Source organism: Poromitra crassiceps (assembly GCF_964638095.1).
Source record: "Poromitra crassiceps genome assembly, chromosome: 14".
NCBI lineage: Eukaryota > Metazoa > Chordata > Actinopteri > Beryciformes > Melamphaidae > Poromitra > Poromitra crassiceps.
In genome coordinates this window covers 20,498,148-20,512,900 of record NC_139633.1, presented here as the reverse complement: position 1 = coordinate 20,512,900, position 14,753 = coordinate 20,498,148, and the positions used below count along the sequence as shown (strand labels likewise).

Sequence of the window (14,753 nt, the reverse complement as noted above, 5' to 3'; positions counted from 1 at the left end):
ACTATATGAAACATTCTGAACCCTGTTCTGAAGGTCTTCTAGACTGTAATAAATTAAAGTAGTGTTTTTTTTTTTTGTATTTAACAAAGCAGTTTGTGTGTTGGAGTTGTTAGACACAGAAAAAGCTGGGAGTTAAAACCAGCTGGGAATAGTTCATTGTGACCATGGCAACCTGATGGCAGAGTGCAGACGCTGCCAGAAGTCCCTTCGGTTGCCCCTAATGGTCTGGTCCCATGACGGCAGCAGGGGCGGAGCAGTGATTTTAAAAGGGGTGGGGCTTCCAGGGGTGAGACATGCACACCACAACCCCCCCCGCCTTCATCCCAGTCTCCACAACAAACCAATGCAATGCACTTCGACATTTTCTTCACCCCTATGCAAATTATATTGAGTTCAAAATGTACATTGTAGCACCACGCCCAAGATACCATATTTGTATTTGTATTATACTATCATTTGACTGCCCACCTGTACAACGTTAACTTCTTCCTCTCTCATGGAGGAAAAAGCGGGGGGGATGGAGTCATGTTTCTGTGAGAGTGCGGGCGTTGCCACGCCTGCGGCCGCCACGCCCATGTACGGCAGCTTCATGAAGAGACTGTTATCGAGGGAAGGGACAGGCATGGGGCAGGGGAACTGAAAGAGACTCATGTCTGCCGTGAGGGCGGCCATGGCCGCCGGGTCGTGCTCGATCTGCGTCCTCAGAGACGGGTCGATCTTCTCCAGCCGCCGCTTGATCCTCTTGGCCTCCCGCTCGCGGATCAGCCTGGCCTGCCTCTTCTCCGGCGTCTCGTTGGCCCTCTTCATGCGCATGGCCTCCCTGTCTCTCTGCAGCCGGCGCGCCCGCTGCTCCTCAGACTCCTGCATCCGCTGCATGCGCTTGGCCTCGCGGTCCCGCAGCCTCCTCAGCTCCCGCTCGTGATCCGACTCGCACGCCCGCTTGCTCTTCTTCGCCGTGCGCTCGCGCTCCAGGCGATGCATGCGCGTCTCCATGGGCTCGTTCTTCCTGCGCAGAGCCCACTTGCGCAGGGGCGACTGGGCGTCCACGAGTTGCTGGTAGGCCACGCAGCTGTTGCAGACCAGCAGCACCCCGGCGGGATACACCGGCATCGGGCTGAGGATGTCTGGGATAGGAGGCAGGCCTGCGGAGGAGGAGTTGAGAGCGTCGGGGATGGACGCGAGTGACGGGCCGCCGGAGAGGAGACTGTCTGGCAGCGAGGGGAACGAGGGTCCTGGGTCCGAGCCGGAGCACGGCCCCGGGCCCTGGCCGTGACACGGTCTGGGGCCGTGACACTGGCTGGAGATGGGCACGGGTCCCTGGCATGTGCGCTGGCCTTGGCACGGGTTGGGGCCGGTTCCTTGTCCGTGATACGGGCGAGGGCCAGCGCCTGGGCTGGACATGGGGCTGCTGGAGAGGGACATGGAACACGAGTCCCTTCCATCCTCCATACTTGTGTCAAGAGCCTCTTTAAGCTTCTCCCTGCGGAACGTGACAGAGAGATATGATGGGTAAGATACAGGATTGTTAACATCATTTAGGTCCTGGGGGTTTCTTAGAAGCAGCAGACGTTGCCCGCCTGAGGTTAGTGTTCGCAGCTAAGTACAACCAGTGCTCCTTTGTAAACCTGACCCTGTGCTTATTAATTTGTATAATTTCAAAAGAATTGGGTCGACTGCTAATTCTCCTTCACTGGTCTGGTAGAACTCCGGTTGAGCAAATTCAAATATGTAACATGTAAGTGTGTTTTAAATGTAATTCAGTGGCTTGAAATTCAATGCCATCATTGCATTTAATTTTTAGCTATCATTTCAAATTTGGGTTTTCCTAATTCAAAAAAATCCGTTTTCTGAGACACATCTGGACACAAAAGACTTTTATTCCCTGAGTGTTGACTGAAAGGCTGTTCTCTCCTGCAGTGGGATAACACTCTTCAGCCAACCACAAGCCATATGGCACTGTGCCCCATCTCCTCCGCCAATGATCAAGTCTTAGGAGTTACAAATCACGTCATCTACCAGTACTGGGTTGCATAGCAGGCTATAATACATCAGTTTGCTATTTGGAAAAGAGCTACTATTGTTTAAAAGCAGTGTATTCTGCAGGCTGGCAGGCCTATAGACCCCTTATACGCCTACGTCACAATGACAACAAAGCAAGCTGCGCGCGCAACGTGTAGGCAGAAAGCAGTAAGCTTTGCATAGACAGACAGCGAAAACTCTGTCAAAGCCCCGCTGTCAGGACTGCTCTATGCCCATCTGCAACACACAGTTATATTTTAGTTTTAAAATGCAGTTCTCGGCTTACTACCACAGCTTATCGCCTGGTGATAAGCAATGTTATGCATCGAAATTAACGTTGTTTAATGGGACATGTCTTACAGACCCATACGCACTGGCGCTGTCAATTGGCCAAGCCTAGTGGCCGGCAATACATATCGTGCATTCCTTTATAACTGGGGATAGCGTAGATAATTATTCTGTAACTTGCAAAGATATATTGTTATGTTGATAATGCACACAATTCAATGACATTATGTAACGTTACTTGGTCGTTAACTAACCGAGCGATGTGGCTGAGCAGCCAGCTACAGGCAGCTTACCTGATTATGAGAGCACAAAGTCGGGCATTTTTAATGATGTCCTCGTTCCAATCAGTTCAACTTAATAATGACATTATTTAACGTTACTTGGTCGTTAACTAACCTAGCGATGTGGCTGAGCAGCCTAGTTTCAGTTTAGGCAGCTTACCTGATTATGAAGAGCACTGCAAAGTCGGGCATTTTTAACGATTTCCTCTTTCGGCTTGCAACCAAAGACACCTACGGTTAGCCTCGCACACACGCAATAGAACACAACACAACACAGTCTGTTACACTATCAACAAAGCAAGGAGTAAAGTTTTACCGAATCCCGTCAACTCATACTGCTTTTAATGCTAACCGTAGGTGTCTTTGGTTGCAAGCCGAAAGAGGAAATCGTTAAAAATGCCCGACTTTGCAGTGCTCTTCATAATCAGGTAAGCTGCCTAAACTGAAACTAGGCTGCTCAGCCACATCGCTAGGTTAGTTAACGACCAAGTAACGTTAAATAATGTCATTATTAAGTTGAACTGATTGGAACGAGGACATCATTAAAAATGCCCGACTTTGTAGTGCTCTTCATAATCAGGTAAGCTGCCTGTAGCTGTAGGCTGCTCAGCCACATCGCTCGGTTAGTTAACGACCAAGTAACGTTACATAATGTCATTGAATTGTGTGCATTATCAACATAACAATATATCTTTGCAAGTTACAGAATAATTATCTACGCTATCCCCAGTTATAAAGGAATGCACGATATGTATTGCCGGCCACTAGGCTTGGCCAATTGACAGCGCCAGTGCGTATGGGTCTGTAAGACATGTCCCATTAAACAACGTTAATTTCGATGCATAACATTGCTTATCACCAGGCGATAAGCTGTGGTAGTAAGCCGAGAACTGCATTTTAAAACTAAAATATAACTGTGTGTTGCAGATGGGCATAGAGCAGTCCTGACAGCGGGGCTTTGACAGAGTTTTCGCTGTCTGTCTATGCAAAGCTTACTGCTTTCTGCCTACACGTTGCGCGCGCAGCTCAATGTTGACAAGCTGTATAAGGGGTCTATAGTTGTTTGCAGTGTCATCATATTTGGATAATTAGCGCACGGTGGTGTAGAACATCACTGAAATATGTTGCATTCATAATCACTTCTGTAAGGGATACAATACATGTCTATACAAAAGCACTTTTTTAGTTAATTTATACAGACATGATGATCATTATTAACCTAAAGCAAATTACTAGTTTTGAGTGTGGGTCTGTTCGCAGCCGTATCGGAGCCGTACCGCATCTGGTTCTGGAGGCGGTGTACAGTACATTAGCCCTAACACTGAACGTATTTTCCAATATCTCTGGAAGAGTGTTAGCACGCTGCTGTGATGGTGTCGGCTACTTTCCACTGACAACACTGCCCGAGTAAACTTCATCTGAACGGAAGAAAACTGGATTTGAATTGGGAAAACAAAGTTTGAAAATATTATTGAAAAGTTACATTCAATCATAATGACATTCAATTTTCAAAGTATTTAACTCGTTTGCACCTGATACTGAAAATATATGGGCGTTGTCTATTTGTACCCGGGTACGAATATATATTATATTATATATATTATAAATATATTAGCACCTGGCTCTGCTTTTCTCTTCCTTCCTGTCAAAAACATATCCATCTGCCTGCTTGCTTTAGCTTGCCTTTCACCATCTGTTCCAAACTTAACAGCCATCTTTGAATTTGGAAACATAATGGTAATAAGTTTAAAGCACGCGTTTGTTTTCTTTCAATCTGTCATTCTGGTGTTCTCTTCCCTGCGTATTGTTCTTGAGTTGTTGTGTTTACAAGATTCTCTGCGATGCCTTATCAGCTGTGAGCCTGTCGCTGTGTTCAGGTTAACGTCACATTGTGTATTGGGCGCGCAGCAGTGTCGGTATCGGGCGAGTACGAGTAGTAAATGAGGCCAGTATCGGTGCATCGCTACTTTCTAGTATGCTGAGATGGCAGTGTTTTGTTAACAAATACAGGGATACTGTGGTCTCACATGGGAAATTAAAGGGAAATTACAGTACATGTCAGAAAAGAATTAAATCCTGGTAAACATCCTGACCTGAATAATCACATGGTATTGATATGTTATGAAATTTTAGTTTGTTTTGTTGATATAAGCCATCATGTTGATTTCATGACAACAGTTATCTACCCAATTTCGATTTTCCTTTCGTCCTGTTAGTTTCCATGACATATTTGACAGCATAGGAAACCTTGGAATCTCTACCTTCACTGTAGATGCAAGCAAAAGCTGGCTATCTTAGTGTCATTATACCATACGTATCTGCACCAGTACAGGTAGAGCTCAAAAGATACCTCAGCATTTTACATTTTAGTCTGTAGTTTTTCTTCCCCTCACGGTTGTCACACTATGGGGAAAATGTTTTGTCTTTCACCTACCCAAGAACGACGTGCAAGTTGACTGTTGTTAACTTGAAACATGCAGAAAATTGTGTCTGGTGAGGAAACCGTGATCCTTTTATGTATTAAAAAAGAAAGTACCGGTAGCGTGCATTAATAACGACCTAGATTAAAGCGACAGTGGACGTGAGGCGCCGACCTGTTAAAGTTGTTGGTGTCTGTGAAGTGTACGCCACAGACGGCGCAGTTGGAGAGGCGGTCCTCAGAGTGGATGAGAAGATGCCGTCCGAGGGAGCCGGGAGAACTCAGGGCTCGCCCACACACTGGGCACACGTAGCTCTTGCTGCTGCTCATCATCGACGTGTGCTGTTCCAAGAGCGCAACACAGGGTGAGAAGATGTTACAAAGGACACCAGCAACGTTATACAAGATCATCATCAATGCCTGAGAGTAATCATAGAGCTGGGAGAAACTGGGATCCACAATAAAAAATAAATAGGTTAAATAGGTTTATGGTGACCATTTTAATTAGTTACAAAAACACTGCCCAACATTTAACCCCATTTTCAAGATGCTGTTATGTGACAAAGTAAGCACTTGATTGGATCATCTTCTCTCTCCCACCTGCAATTCATTTGTGTACCGACTCGCACAGCTACTTAGGAGCTTTAAAGGTGATGAGCTTATCAGACGCTGACTGAACTGCAGCTAAAACCTTTTACATGGTCGTGCGTCAAAGCCCTCCGCCGAATGCGTCGAGGGGTGCTGGCGAGCCTGCCGGCGTGCAGCTCCTCGAAAATGTGACTCGACACAGCTGACGCAAACAGCGCAAGTATAGCATAAGGTAGATGGAGAGATAACAGGAGAGAGTGAAAGCTATTACCAAGTATATGCACTACATTCTCTCCTTGGGCTAACGTCTAGTCATTGAAATCCTAGTGAAATCAAATCACACACATTTATTCATTTTGCTGGGGACTCCCCTGCGACCCCTCGTCAGGCTGACGTTCGAGTATATATATATAGGTCTAGCTGCTCCACGTCGAGGCTGACGCACAAGCATGTTTTCCACTTGGAGAGGCTAGGTCTGTGCTTGGTAAGTACGGGCGATGTTGAAATGCTCTTCTCACCTGGTAGACATGAGAGATGAGCTTCTCCGGGCTGCTGAAATCCAGTGTGCAGAGAGGACAAACAAAGTTTCCTGGGTCTCCTCCCTCCTCGCTCTCCTGAGGAAGACCAAGCATCATCAAAATGGATTTCAGGCGCAACACAACACACACAAAAACTCAAAAGAAGTGCTCAAAACGTTCTCGACCCCTTCACGAATTCTAGTGTTGCAAAATGGTTTCATTTTTGCATTTACCTCCTCTACACTAGAAATGCATGTGAAGTATTCAATTCCAAAGAAATCTGAGGAATGGTAAAGATTTTTTGCATGTTGTCTCTCGGGATTTTGGCAACTCACTTTCGCCCAAATCCCAAATGGGATACTTCAGGAAAAACATTGCACTTCATTACGATTATAACATTTTGAAGTGAAAATGTCTTATTATGACCTACAGTATTATTTCCATGATGAAGGACGAATGCTTTATGGACGTTCGATTGCTCAACATGTTATATGCTGTGAAATGTATCTGTGTGTTGGAACACTGGGAGATTAATGAGAAGAGGTCTGGATTGACAGTGTGTGTCGGTCCATCTGTGATGCAAATCAACATGTGCCCATCTCAGATTTACATTGTGTGCTGCTTACGCCCACACAACGTCAAAAGAGACGTTATGATGAAGGGCCTCTGCTGATGCTATCGTGCAAAACACCTACGCACGATGCCCTTAGCCTGGTTTGATTCACTGTGTAAAAATGGCAACTCTGATAATCCCTTTCAGAGAACGACCGAACCTTCTTGTTATGTGCTTCTCCCATGCTGCATGAATAAAGAATCGATTCATCACATCTACATAAATGACTCTTCTGAGACTCAGCAACTCTCTTACAAGTAGGAGAATGTCCCTCACAATACCTAGAATTTCTCATTTGAAACCTTCACATGCATTACTGGAATTTTCTTTTCACTTTGAAGGCCCACAGACACACCGGGCCAATGTCAAAGAGCTAGCAGCAAACGAAGGCCGTCTGTTGGCTCGCCTCACGTCCGCCGTGTCGGTGTGTCGGTGTGTCGGGGCTGGAAAGTTGCACTTGAACGCAACACAAAGACTAGAGCCGACGGGTCAATGAGCACGTACATTCTGTGCCTGTGAGACCGAGGACTGCGGCTACACACAAAACGGATATATACAAAGCAGCGTTTGCCGACCATTTTCACACCACTCTCACAAATTAAAAACAATAATATAGCTGCTTCTAATCAAGAATATGTCGGATACAAAGTTGCACATGACGCTGGCATCGTCAGGCCTTGGCTTGTGGAATAAGAAAGGAAGAGGCGGAGGTGGAAAAGTAAGGAGAAGCCGCACTAAACGGGTGATATCAACAGCGACAGGCTCGACGAGCTTTCACCAAGGCCCCGTCGTCGTGAAAATATTTGTGTATTGGATTTTTTGTATCATTTTTTTTTATTGATCCTTTATTGCATATTAAGCAGGAAGGTCCCATTGAGATACAAGATCTCTTCTTCCAGAGAGTCCTGCTCAAGAAAGCAGCACAGAAAAACGCTTTCACACGAATACAAGGCGACATCCTCCCGAGGCCAATAAAAACAGGGTCGGGGAGGATGGTAATTCATTTTGGGATGAATTTGGGAGGAAAGTTGAAAAAATGCACGGCAGTGAAAATGAAGCTGTTTTGTCGAGCACACACAGTTCTTCTTATTAAATCTCCTTGATAACATATTCACCTTATGTAGCCCCGCCCACTTGACCCATTGTGACTTCCTGTTCAGAAATGCCGGCTGTTTTACCTGCTCAAACTAGTATGACTCAGCCTGGTCAAACCCAGTTTGACTCACATGTGAGTCAAACTAGGTTTATGAGTCCCAGGAAGTGTAAACACAATCAGAACTTCCGATTGTGTTTACACTTCCTGTTAGTCTCTCAAGCCAGACTGTCTCTTCTACATAAGGTGAATTCACCAGACACGCACACAGCGTTGCCAACTTGGCAACTTTTCAGACCGCTCTGACCGCACTATTTCCCACAGTTCCTTTTTCCCCCCGAACAGGCGCCCCGACCGACGAGAGGAGGCACTAGGTGCAGCGACCAGGACACATACCCCACCGGCTTCCCACCCGCAGACACGGCCAATTGTGTCTAAAGGAACGTCTGACCAAGCCCGAAGGGAATTGAACCCGGGTCTCTGCGGTGGTAGGCGAGTGCTTTTACCTTCTACCCAGACGCCGCAATAACCAATTAATAGCTTCTTGTCTAATTGTTGGGGCTTGGGTGAGTCCCTACTCTCTTCTCATGCTTCCCATTGAGGTGTTTCTGAGTGTTGTGTGCTGATGATGGGCTGAGTGAGTGAAGTAGCAAGATCCTCCTCACAGGCCCTGGTGACTCATTAAGAGTGACATAATGTCACAGATGTGATTCATACACAAGCTGAAAAACATTTTCAAACAGAAGGTCTGAGCACAAAACATATTGGCTGGTATCTGACTGAGGAGCTCCACCGAAGCCCATTAAAATTTAACAGCTTGTGTTTTTTTTCCTTCCTACTTTTGTTTAGCAAGTGCGGTTGGATTGGTTTATACAAGTCTCGGGTTTGTTAAACCCGGACCATACTGCTGAGAGGTTCTGATCTACTGAATTCTATTAGATGGTTGTTGTTGTTTTGCTGGTAAATGAAAACCAAACATTTTAGGATTTCCACTATGAAACTAGATTGATGAGAGAGACAGAGAGAGAGAGAGAGAGAGAGAGAGAGAGAGAGAGAGGGGCTATTTTTGCTTCAATAAAAACATCTTAAAAAAAGAAAAGAAACTAGATTGATGCATTATAACCAGACTTTTTGACATAATCTATTATTACCCGTAATTTTAATTGTGATTTTTTTTTAATGATAATGAGACATAGCCTATTAATAGCATTTATTTGTCAAAAACAATTGATCACAATAACATTTAATATACAGAAGAACAAACGTAGATGATGCATTTATAAGAGAGAATAGATGAACAGAGACACACACGAAGCAGATGAATGTTTTGGGGGGTTTTTGTCCGCACGACTCCGCAGTGACAGCGGGGGGCACTAAAGCCCTGTGGACATTCTGCCTAAACAGGCAAATATGAACAATGCAAATTTACAGAATTAAGACAATTACAGCTGCAGAGGTGCTTGTAGTTACGTTTTGCGTCTTTGCCTCGGACAGATGGCTTCTCATGGCCATTTTAATTTGGTTCTGAAGGCTGAACCCGTACTCTGCTGCCACACTGGAGACTAGAATTACCAGCGCTACTTCAGGCAGAGTTTTGAAGGCGGGAACATTTCTCCCAGGGAAGTGATCAGACGTTGGCAGACTCTGAAGTCTGAACGTGTCTCAGGGAAGTGATCAGAAGTCAGCAAGACTCCGAACGTGGGCTTTTCAGATCCTGCAAGCACTCGCTTCGCTTCACGGAGGAAAATCTTGCAGCATTTGCACCATCAGTGCCATTTGCAACTTTTTTTTTAAATCAGACATAGTCTCGATTAGAAGTAGATAGACTATATTAGGAAACCTTTTAGGTGAGCGAAATGGTTGGTAGGCAAAAGCTGCTTTGTTTCATGGATCTGGGTCTCATGCAGGAGCAGAACGTACGTGTTAGTTGGGTTTCATGCAGCAGCAGAACGTACGTGTTAGTTGACCGTCGGCTGTAGTATTTGCGGTGTGTTCAAGTGCAAGTTTTTGGCTATGGAAAAAGCAACGTGAGGCAAGGTAACAGAACAGTCCTTGTGTTGCCACTAGTTCTTTGAAGTGTGGTTAATGTGTTCCAGCCTTGAGACAAAGTAAAGAAACAGATCTGCCACGATGAGTTGAAGTAATTGTTTCTATGTTTGCAAACTGGCTGCCCAAACTCAGGACTATCATAAAAGGAGCCTGCTTTTTGGGATTATTTCCAATTAATTCCATTTCTTTTTCTGTGGGTGTCTGATTGACAGTAAGCAGAGTGCAGCGTGATGTGCACTCAAATCAGGCACAATGAAATAAGAATAAAACAAACTGACAAAACCGGGAAAAAAAATGCTTCATGTTTACTGTGATGGATTATCTAACTTGGGCAATTTCCACGTCTGCTGGAGTTATTTTCATACTGTCCACAATTGAATGGCAGAAAATGGCCTGTTCTGAAGTTAGGAAAACAAGATCTAATAACTCCAATTATGCGGACACAGCAGGATTAAAGTAAAGGAGAGGGGCAACGTAGACGACTGTCACAAACCTCAAGAAGGAGGGGAAAAACACCGGCATTTTCCACAGAGCCTTGGAATATGGATACAGCCTTTAGGGGTGTGCAAGCGGATGGAGAAGCCCACTGATAATTAGCTGAACGTACTAGTAGGCACCATAGCCGAGGGGGACTTCTGATCCAGAAATTAGGCCAATGCGGTTGCGGAAGTGCCAAAAGTCAGTCATTCCCCGTTCACCCCCATGTTAAAATGCCCGTCTTTACAGTGTAAATAAACATGTTCACACCCGGGTGTGAGCGCGTGCGTCCGTGGGTTCTGTGCGTGTTTCACACCAGCCTTCCGTCTCCACTCTCACTTCCTTGTACAAACCGGTTTGGAGCTGCTCTGTCCGTAGCGTTCCAGACGTTTCTTAAACTGAGCGTGTGCACGCGTGTGCATGCCTGCGTGCGTGCACTGCATGCGTGCCTTACCGGCGTTGAAACACTATCGTCATCGAGACGAGACACTGTCGCTCTCTCTCTCTCTACGCCTGCCTCTGTCTCTGTGCAGTTAGACCGGGCAGCTGGGGGCGGGGCCTAGGCTAAATCTCGCAAACTCTCGGTGCACACATCTCCCCCACAAACACACAATGTCACTTATAGAAGCGGCTGCACTGCTTAAAAAAGGGGGAGGGGGGGAGTTGTGGTTTCTATAGCTAATTTCACCTATCATGACACCTGAACCAGGCATGTAATCTTTATATAACTTATCTGTTTAGAGTCAAATAGACAATCAAAAAAGACGATGTTTTGGGCGAGATTGACAGTGAAACTCAACTTTCAGTGAAACTTGTCAATAAGTTGAAAAACAGCCAATTATATACATTTAAATTCCACCAGTTATATAATACTGCTCTCACCTCCTTGACTCCCGCTCCTTGTAGGCGGCACTGCCCTCTCTTGCTGGTCATGTGGTCGTCAGCCGAGGTGTTGGAGGAGGAGTCTTCGCCGTGGTTGTCGTCGAGGTCACTATCGCTGTCTTCTATGGAGGAGGCAAACACAGCCCTATCAAATACAGACAAGACAACACAGAACACAGAGCAGGGCTTACTCTCACCAACACCCCTCAAAGCCAAGGAGGACGTCCCATGGTGGAATGCAGTCCTCCCCTCCCCTGCCCCCTCATCCCTCCATCCTGTTACCTGTGATGGAGGTGTTGCTGTGGCATTCACTGTCCTCGGTGAATTCGTCCCTGCCCTCCATGTTAATCGTGTGCTGAAGGCCCGCGATGCCTGACGTGTGGAACGGCCCTGGAGGCACAAAGACAGCCAGATTCAAGTCTGTGTCTGTGAGATGCTCAGTCAGGTGTTCCCAGAGAGTGCCGTGGGCTGTTCAGATCGGAGGGAGAAAGTGACATCAAAAATTGTAAATGTAAATGTAACACCAAAAATGACAGGTCAGGTCAGGGCTACCGTTGTAACATAATGATGGTAATATATGAGTTTTAGGGTACTGAGCTGGAAATGCTACACAGAACATGATCATGACATTAGAAACAGTGATTATTAGACATCTATATAAGCCACCTGGAGAGGCCATGGTGGTTAAAATCATCCACACATGTTTGAAGAGGACACGAATAGAGTCAAGTCTGAGTGCATCTGAAAATGAGTAATCGTGGTAACTGATGTCTTTCATATGTTCAGGGTTAAGAAGTCCATTTCATAATTAATTAATTACAAGATTCAATTAATCTAATCCAGTGGGACAAATAAATGTCAAAAACATCCATTTCATATAGCACAGGCAAGAAAAGAGGTGGAGGAGTGATGAATAATTGTGTAATAAAGACAAGTTTGCGGTCACTTGATTTGGTGTTAACTTTGAAGATGCAGGTTGGGCAGCTGCCCCTCCTAGCATCACATGATGGTGTTTGTACAGATAAGCGGGTCTGAGGAACAGTAAGATCTTGTCTATGTCGATCCAGATAGAAAGCCCATGATGAGCTTATGATGATCAATACATTGGAAGAGAACAGACTATTTGGAGCTAAATGAAAGCAAATGAAATAGTGAACCAAATTGTGGGATGTAGCTAGCGATCACTTCCATAACATCCAGAAAGTTTCGAAATTTGGAGAAATGAATTGTCCGTGTACCAAATCAGAAGGAGGGGTTAGAAAAGCCATTGCCATAATGCCAGATGTTATCTACAATCACCACGATAGAACATAAGCTAATCAGTTAGGCTACAGAGGTCATTAACTAAGCTAATTAATGCATTATTAATAGCAAATATTTCTACGTCAACACTCAACGCGGTATTAATATGAACTCATTAAGGAGTTACAGTCATTTCAAGAAAGTCTGTTTTTCCTTATTAATATGCAAACGTGTATACGCAGCAAGGTGCTCGAAAATCGAATCAGATTATCTGCTCTATACGGGGAACCTGTGGTGAAGGTATGAAGTTTCTTATTGTTCTCGAGTTGTTATGTTGACAAGAATGTGTTGACAGAAAGACAGACGTCACCATGGCAACATAATGTCCTGCATACTATGTACCATGATGGCGGGACACAACAAGAATGCGTCTACTACACAGCGACAGAAAGACGCCACCATGATGACATACACACTGACAGACAGACGGACAGACAGACAGACAGACGCCACCATGATGACATAATGCCCCGCACACACCAATGTAGGCGGGGCATAAGGCTACCATATCCAGGAATTTATTGCACAATAGGATGTGGTGGAAAAAAAGTTCAACAAATGAAATTGAAGATGGAACTTAATAACGTCTGTATCGTTTGACAGATCAATTAAGTATGACTGTCCAGTTTGACGCAGACAGAAGCCGGTGCCACCATCTTTTCACTCCTACATTGCATACAGCGTATGAGTGCTCCATCTCCATAGCAACATAGAAACGGCATCAACTGTCATCGCATAGCACAAGACGGTATGAATTTTTCAACACTGGTGCATCCATCCACCTATATAATATGTGGGGCTTCTCATTTGATTCCATGGCAAAGAATCGTAAAAAGTGTATTGAGAGAAAATGCACATTCCTCCAGAGTTCACATCTCAGAAAAGAATAGTGCCACTGTATTTGAGTACAGAATGGTATAGGTGATGAATGTACAGTTAGGTAATGGTGATGATAGGGAAACCTACTACTCAAATTAAATGAGTGCCAATTATCGGGAAAATCAATCAATCAATCAATCAATCAATCAATCAATCCATCAATCAATAAATCAATTAATACATTCTGGGGAGCTTTGGGATTCCCAGGCCTTCTTCACAGACAAGGCTTGTTTCACATCGTGAGCCATCCAACACAGTGATATAACGCCACACGAGCGAACAGCGAGGGAGGCCTGCTACCGACATGTGTGCACGCGCACACACACACACACACACACACACACGCACAAACACACATTATCTTCATTTGCATCCTCCCAACCCCCTCCGTCTCGTACACACATGCTCTCACACGTACATGCTAGCACTGCTCCACACACAGCCATGCTGCAGTCCCAGGGGGATGCAGCCTGCACTCTTTCCCACTAGCTAGCTGCCTTTGCTAGTCAGTAGTGTGTGTTTCTCCTCTCTCTCTCTCTCTCAGTACCACCCACACACTGAACAGCCTGGCTCGCCCTCTGTCCTGCCTGCTTGTATGTGTGGCTCTGACAGCCTCTATATCTATAGCATCAGCTCTGAGGGGGAGGATGAAGCCACATACTGCCAGTCCATATGTGGCACTTTTAACCCGTTGCCTCCCTCTCTCCGCTTCACAGTTACACTCGGCCGCAAGACCAGAGACAAAACATTGATTCTTATTCCTGCTAGCATTGCTCTCGCAAAATGAAATATAATTAATAAGCGCTTCAGGGGGGCGATAGTTTAACGCTGCTTGCTTAGGCGTCCTCCACACACACACACAGAGAGCGATGCCTGCTGCTCTGATGCGGAAATTAATGATCGCTTCAAATGCAATTTTCATCTCTCCTGTGCTCTCTCTCTCTCGCTCTCCATTTACACAGATCAGAGATGGTCTCTCTCTCCATTTACACAGATCAGAGATGGGAGGGAGATCCTGACTTCAGTTACCTGAGATTGACAGAAGTAATTACACACAGCCTCCCTTACAATCCTGAGGTAATACACACACGCACGCACACACACACACACACACACACACACACACACACACACACACACACACACACACACACACACACACACACACACACACACACACACACACACACACACACACACACACACTCTCCCTCTCTCTGGGTCAGACAGAAACAGAGCTATAATCTTGAGCAGCTCAGTCAGGCACACACACACACCAAGTGTGGCCGACCGGCCGTCATTCTACTATTTACGGCCTTTGCGAGAAGTTGTCATGTGAACACAG

At 45.4% G+C, this 14,753-nt stretch overlaps 1 protein-coding gene across 1 annotated transcript; it reads right to left on the bottom strand.

Moving 5' to 3' along the window:
* Nucleotides 1–444: 444 nt before the first annotated feature.
* On the bottom strand, nt 445–11,622 carry znf821 (zinc finger protein 821; the record flags this gene model as incomplete). The annotated part of the gene is made up of 5 exons (XM_083650658.1): nt 11,510–11,622; nt 11,228–11,349; nt 6,114–6,209; nt 5,183–5,349; nt 445–1,480 (listed from the first exon to the last, which is right to left on the bottom strand). The coding sequence occupies exons 1-5, from the start codon at nt 11,568–11,570 to the stop codon at nt 445–447; spliced, it is 1,482 nt and encodes a 493-aa protein (XP_083506784.1). The 5' UTR covers nt 11,571–11,622.
* Between the last annotated feature and the right edge of the window lie 3,131 nt (nt 11,623–14,753).